Raw genomic sequence first — 7,711 nt, 5'->3', positions numbered from 1 at the left:
TTGTTGTTGTTGTTTGTTGTTGTTGTTTGTTGTTGTTGTGTGTGTGTGTGTGTGTGTGTGTGTGTGTGTGTGTGTGTGTGTGTGTGTATATATATATATATATATATATATACACACACACACGTAAGCATGGTAAAATATGAAACGAGATGTTCATATATTGACCACCTAAGTTTATTGGACCAGATACAACTTCATACAGAGCTATATCATAAATATTTTCTCACTTTTATATAGTACTTTAGACAATTATTGTTGCAATTACTGTACTGTGTAAACAAGCCAATAAATCCTACTTAATTATGTTTTCAAAGCTGGGATTCAAATAAACTCTTAGAAAATATCCACTTATCGACCAACATTAAAATACCTAACAAGTTTAGTGGATCAGCCCAGACTTTCTACAAAGCCATAGCATAAGCATTTCTTAGTATTTTAAACCATTCCTGTTGTAACCATTATACTGTCAATAAGATGATAAATCCTACTCCAGTGTCTTTTCAAAGCACGGAAAGTTTTGGGAATGGTGCCACAAAAGCGTATTTGATATTGACAATGTCAAAGTAAAATGACACCTAAACAGGAATGGTGATTCATTGCTTTATATTCGGCAAGTTTCTACTTCAATCACTAACAGTAGAATAAACAGAGGAAATAGGAGATTTACTTTGGCAATTTGTTGTCTGTATCAAAAAGGATAAAGTACTGTTCATTTTGTTTATTCTAGTTTCTAAGCCATATGCTAGCAATAAAATAACTACAGAAAATAAGTATGAAAAGGAGAGAAGTGTAAACTCTGACCCTAAGTACTTTGAAATTTAGTGATCAATACTAACAATACTGTACATTTTATTTTGCATTTGTAACCATTATTTTCATTATACTTTGATTACCTTACCTACAACCTGGAAAATCAAGTATAATGTTATAGTAAAGAAAATAACAAATAAGATATAAAGCTTTACTGAACATAAAAATGTTTGATATTTACTTACAAATTTGTTTTTCTTTTTTTTTAATTGTTTTCACTAATTGTTATGAAAGTAACTAAAATGTAAAAAAAGAAACTTATTAGGTAAGATATTGAAAGAAAAATAATAAAAATCTTCCTGGGGTATACGTGCCAGCAGCTTGTGCATTACACTATTTGATACAGGTAACATGAGCTGTACATGCACAGTATAATTTTCAACTAGTGTCAGAGTATTTTTAGTCAGCCATGGTTCAAAGTGCAATAAAACAAAAATTAATAAATATAAATAGATGTATACTGTTATGAGATTTAAGCTATTTAGAGTAAAAATTTGTGGTTTCCTGTTATAATTTGCAATTATTCTAAAACAAGATTCTTTTTTTTATAATGGTTACAAGGTCAGTCAAATCAACCAACACCACATAGAGCTAGCATTGATAAGATAACAGATTAAATACAAAGTTTTATTCACAAAAAAAAAAAAACATCATTTGATGATTACCTAGAAGTATACATAGATTATGCAAATGAAACTTGCTAATTTTCAGATAAAAAAAGTATTTTTAATCTTAAAATTAAAATTCACAAGCAAATCTTTAATAAAAAAAAATCTTAATACTTAATTTAAAAATCTGATATTTTGTGTATGAAAGCTTGTAATGTTTACTAATAATCTGCAAAAATGTTTAAAGATAAGCATACATTATAAAAATTATAGTATAATTACTCTCATGCATATTTTCATGGTTATAAGCTGGGTGGACTTTTTTATATGCATTGCACACTGTATTGTATAAATGCATTCATTTTGTGTTAAAATATTTTTGTTCATTCAGGCTTTACATATCACATTTTCAGTGTACCTAAACATTTTAAATGTGTAAAAAAAGTCATATTAGAATAACAATGCACAAAAAAATTAGTAAAAACTTATGTACACCCACTATTTTAATTTACAAAATGATAAAAATCATATAATTTGAGCGCTTTTGAAAGCCCTTGGGTTATGGGGTTTTTATCACTTTGTATTAAGACTTATTGAATCTACGTGTTTTTCTGACATCATGAATTTTATTTTACATTCATTCTCAACAAGTGTAAATTTTTGCATATAGAAAATACCTTAACTGATTGGATTCAAACATTTTCAATTTTCTTTGCCCACTTGCTCCCAATCAGCTCAACAGTAAGCTTGAGGACTAATGTTAAAATCTGTGGTTTAATGTCTGCATTGAGTACAGCACAGATAGCAAATTATGTAACTATGTTTAAATGAAACAAATGAGTACTATAAAATCATATGTGTACTTCATGGTTTCTACAATATTTGCTTTATGCATTCATTTTTGTGTTAACATATGTTAAATAACCAGTATCATAATTCTTTTCAATAAAATCTGTTCTACTTAATATATGTTTACTCTACACTTTTACTTAAATTGAGTGTATGACTATCTCAATCACCACCAAGCTTTACTTTCCCTATATTTTTTCTAAAAAGTAGTACTTGCACTCAAAACAAACTTATTGCCAATAACAACTGATAAAAGTACAAGAAAGTATTAATAAGGTCATGGTAAATTGAGAAGAAACTGAAAAAACTTGTGATTCAGGCTCTAGTGAAAATGGGGTCTCAACATGCAATTCCCTCTACTTAGATTTAAGACAAAATATTATTTGAAAATAAGCTACAAGATGCTATTTGAGAGACAAGGGGCATAATCAGGAAGGTTTTTACTCTTGGACATCTTATCTTGAAAATTATGATGACATCTTGAGACACTTTGGTGATCCTTCTTCAGATTGTTGAGGTAGGTTATGGACAATTTTGTGAAGTTCTGATGTATTCCTGGTCTGAGGGCTCTTGTGTAATTTATTTCCCTATTGCATGAGAATTCTGCCTTCTCTTTTTTTTTTTTTATCATGGAACAAAACTAGGATATATATATATACTGTATTACTTCCACAAACTGGAAGTAATACAGAGTGACTGAAAGAGAGAAGAACTGGAAAACATAGAAAAAAAGCACTACATAACAAAACATGAATCAAAACTTCATAGAGACAAAGGAACAGAAATAAATAACTTGTGGATTAAAATAATGAAAGCAGGATCCCCCATCCAATAGGAAAATAGGTCACACAATAGTCCTCATTCCAAAACACATTGGAACTTCAAATGCTGCCCATAACCTACTTCACCAACCTGAAGAAAAATATCATAATATAACAAGGCAAAATTTCCAATAGCAAAAACTTTCCAAAAGCAACCAGATGGGTTGTGTGAGTACACATCAAGCTCTTTGACCTATAAAATTTTACACTTTTCTGTAGAATGATTAAAACCATAGTTATAGACTACTCCTTAGTCTGAAAATGAGAAAGAAATACAAATATGTGTTTAAAAACACAATGCAAAGTTAAATTAATTTCATTTGCTTAGAATATTATATCAAAGCAGAAAAAAATATATTTGCTATCCATAGAAAGTTAATAAGAGCTTTTTTTTATTGATTTAATTTTTAATGTTGTGAGGGAAGATATATAGACACACACACATCACATTCCACATCTCTGGAAACCCTTGGGTTTAGACACAGAATATTCTGTGGCAAAGAACTGTAAAATTCATCAAAATTATAAATATTCTGTTCTATACTGGATGTCCCCAAGTGGCTCAGTGGTAAGTCTGAAAGCTTATAAATGCTAAAAGATGGATTTCAAAAGCTGTGATGGGCACAGTACAAATTGCCAACTGTGTAGCTTTGCACTTGACTACAACAAACTGTAGGTAACAGTTACACTACATCACTAAGTTATTCATTGTTAATATAATTCAGTAGTCAGTTATTGAATCTGAAAACAAGCTTACTATTGCTGCCATTTTGTAGGGTTCCAAATCCTCAAAATAGTGTGGATTTGGTATTTTACGAGGCTCCCACTTGCCCTGAGAAAAAAGATTTTTAAAAAGAAATTAATGAGCATGATCTAACTAAAACGTATAACACTAAAATCATTATCCTTACTGCTATTTAGTTAATACAAAGATGTGGCTACAATATCACAACCTCCTAATACAGGCAATATTATTTATGTACAAATTTACTTTTGACTCATAAGCCTAAAACTGAAATTTCCAGTGCCACATTTTTAAAACTGAATAGCAAGTATTACCATCTTTGTAACTATCCTAGGGTATTCTTAAAAATATAAATAGCTCCAATTAACACTTTCTGGACTGCTGTGATTTTGTCGCTTTCCTATAATTTTTTACTTCTCACCAGGGAAATACTTAACCAAATGGTCTATTAATTAAAAGGTGCTCAATTAACAATCTCCAAATGATGGGATTGAAACCTGAAACAAAATATGCTTGCCCTTTCAGCACTTGAGGCATTCTAATGTGAGAGTCAATTCCACTTTTTGTTGTTAAAAAAGAAGTCCAAAAGGTGGTAGTGGATGGTGTTGACTAGCTACTATCCTTAATTTTGAACAACTTACCAAAAGGAAGACAGTCAGCAACACCCTACCACCCATTATTCATACTAAGGTATTGACTGTCACTTTTATAAAGTGTGGAAAATATTTTGTGGTACCACGCAGCCTTAAGCCCTGTTCACCAGCTCCAATCAGATTCAACTTGATTTATGTTCATTAACATATTTGTTTTGAAACTTTATTATGCCAATTGCAGCAATCATCACTTCCAGCTATAAATTACATAAAAACGGTGAAAAACAGATTTATAGGTGGCTTACAACCTGATCTTTCATAATGCCATCACCATTAGCTATGTCAGGCTAGATAACAATATTTTTGTTAACAATATTCATGGTCAAGATTAATTTATATCTAACAAATAGTCTCTTCTCAATAAATGATGTTAGTACATATACTTACAATATTTAAATACAATAATATTCAATAAATAAAGATTTGAGTCAAAGTATTTTGCAATCACCTACCATACATGTTAAATTTAACTAGGCTTACCTGATATCTTGTTATAGAAAAAAAACATTTTAACCCTATGACCCTTGGTGCCATTTTTAGAATTCCTTTCTGCATATGTATTGCATTACATTCAAAATTTACTTAACCCACTTCCAATATATATATATACTAATTTATGTTATAATTTAAATTTTTACATTATCTAATTATAATTCCTTTACTTCAAAGAAAACCTTTAAAAAAAATACTTAAGCTTCAGTTTTCATGTCACGTGACCCATGTGCTATTGAAACTCTCAACTTCACCAGAGGTTCAGCATTTGCCACATATGTTGAAAGTGTACATACACTTAAACTACATGTGTCTGACCTACTTGCCATGTGATACCAAAGTTTACAAAATGCTTTGTCTGGGAAACAGTTATAAATTTTCCAACCCTTAACGGATGCCACCTACCTTCTATACTTTGCCTTGAGATATAGCTTCTACATGTAGTTTGTAGAAACCAGTGTATATACTTGTTGGAAAGAGATCAGTTTATACTTTTTGGCACTAATAGTTAACTTGAAATTGGCACATGGTTTTTCTCACAGTATACATGTAACTGCTGTTAGTATTCTTGTCTGCTTGATCAACTGAAGCATTTACAGTGGTTTCTTACCTAAATATTCTATAGTTAGAGAGACTGTTAAATTATATCTAGGTCTTACAATGACATTTTAATTAATTATGTATTATTTGTGTTATAAAAATAATATTTGAAAAGTTTAATGGTTTTTTTTTTATAATCAAGATGGCATCATTCGTGTGCAAAACAAGAATGGGGTAACAAGTATCTGAGTGGGTATCAGTGTATAATAATAATAAAGCCCTGAGGGGACCAGTTTACATATCCAGAATAAATGATAAAAAGACAAAGAAATGGAAAGGAACATCAAAAATAAACTACAATTGAAAAGATAAAGATGTGAAATCACACACATTAAAAAACAAGTTTCAAAGGACTTTTACGCAGAGCTAAAAGGTATGTACATATTTCCATTTCTTAATTTTAAACATTTCATTGCAGTGTATGTTGATGATAACAGGTAGAGTTAATGATATAGTAGAGAACATGAAAAATAAAATATAAACATTTACCTTAAAAAACTATTGATATTCATTTAGAAGGTTCTAGAGATTATGAAAATTAAATGTGAAAAAAACTGTAAGATAATAAATAGTAGTTTTATACTTCATATAAAAATCACCTTGAATGTGAACTATTCGGAGTCCGAGTGCAAATAACTACATTAAATACAGAATTTTTTATTATTAGAAATAGCAGAAAAAATAAAAATAAAATATTTCATTTTTCTGAAAATACAAACTTTTTTGGAAAGTTCTTGTCAAATTTTAAACAATTTCAGTAACAAATTATATTTTTGTAACAAAATAAGACAAAAGGAATATTACCTTCTTTTGGATGGAGAAGCCAGGAATAATAAAGTCAGGGAACAAAATGAACATCTAGATTAGCTATAATGAAATTCCCAGATTAAGGATATAGTAATATCTATAATGAAGTTCCCAAATGTGTGTTGTTTTTTTTTCCAGCTTCACATTATGTTCATCTCTCTAATAGCTCCACCTTGTCATTTTCCCCACAAAACAATTAAAAACTGATCATACTTTAATCACTCTACATTGTTGTAAATAGCTTACAGCTTGTTCTATCAAAGAGTATTCAAATTTTGCATGTAGCTATTTTCTAAGCTGTGCTTCATTACCAATTGTCCAGACCATTTGTTGTGACATCATAAAAGGGAGGAAAACAAAAGGCTGTAATAATAAAACCTCACATGGAAAAGGAAAATCATGAGAGAAATAAGACATAGCTACTTATTCACAAATATAAACTTATGCTTTGGGATGGTCAGAAAATTCTAAAAAAAAATCTATAAATAAGTTGTTTACAGGCGAGGCTTCTAGAAGCTAGACACAGAAATGTAAATTTAACATTTTTTTTCCATTTTCTTTCTAAATCACATCAAAAAACTGTTACAAAATGATAAAATATCACTTTTAACATATATTTGAGTTTGAAATTGTTGAAAAAATTATCTATTATTATATTTACTTAAATATCTAAATTTGATATGCAGGTGTGCATATGACACCTGAAAGGTTGTGATTGAGTTTAAATAGCATGTGAAACAATCATATGTGATACATTTAAAGAGCCATCAACAAACCTTACACATCTAAAACACAGCCTCAAAATAGGTTACAATAATATTGGTATAAGCATCATTACCTACAAAAAATAATACCTTATAATTTGGATTATTAATCATGGGATGCTTCCATTTCCCTTTATACTCAGGGTTATCAATCATTGGAGGCTTCCACTCTCCACAACCTACAGTGCATTTAGGATTACCTAAAACAATACATTGAAAATGTATAAAAAATCACACACACAAACACACTAAAAACAAGTAATAAAACACTGAAAATGTTCTTATAATATTTTAATGCTATCTAAAGCTACAGTTTTATTTAACTAGAAGAAAAATTAAAGAAAGAAATACTTTTAATATCTTCCTTTCTTCAAATAGAGTAAACAGTCACAACCTTCTACCTCTTTCATTCACAAATGGCATTGACTTCTAGCTTGGTATTGTTGCATCAGCGAGGTCACGTGACTATTGTCACGCCAACTATTTTCTAGAAGTATCTTGTTCCTTCGTGAATGCCCTAGCATTTCTAGATATATGTTTTCTGGTATATAATAAGACGCTC

At 29.7% G+C, this 7,711-nt stretch overlaps 1 protein-coding gene across 1 annotated transcript in view; it reads right to left on the bottom strand.

Moving 5' to 3' along the window:
• LOC106467566 (calnexin-like) overlaps positions 1-7,349 on the bottom strand; it is a gene marked incomplete at its 5' end in the record, with an annotated part of 19,252 nt that extends 11,903 nt beyond the window's left edge. Inside the window, 3 exons of the mRNA XM_022395767.1 lie at positions 3,846-3,920; positions 6,383-6,385; positions 7,240-7,349. Coding sequence (XP_022251475.1) covers positions 3,846-3,920; positions 6,383-6,385; positions 7,240-7,349 — 188 coding nt within the window. The remainder of the gene's footprint in view (positions 1-3,845; positions 3,921-6,382; positions 6,386-7,239) is intronic.
• Positions 7,350-7,711: the final 362 nt, after the last annotated feature.

Source organism: Limulus polyphemus, unplaced genomic scaffold, assembly GCF_000517525.1.
Source record: "Limulus polyphemus unplaced genomic scaffold, Limulus_polyphemus-2.1.2 Scaffold2664, whole genome shotgun sequence".
NCBI classification, from domain to species: domain Eukaryota; kingdom Metazoa; phylum Arthropoda; class Merostomata; order Xiphosura; family Limulidae; genus Limulus; species Limulus polyphemus.
The sequence above is the reverse complement of the archived record's forward strand: the minus strand, read 5'-3'. Positions and strand labels throughout refer to the sequence as shown.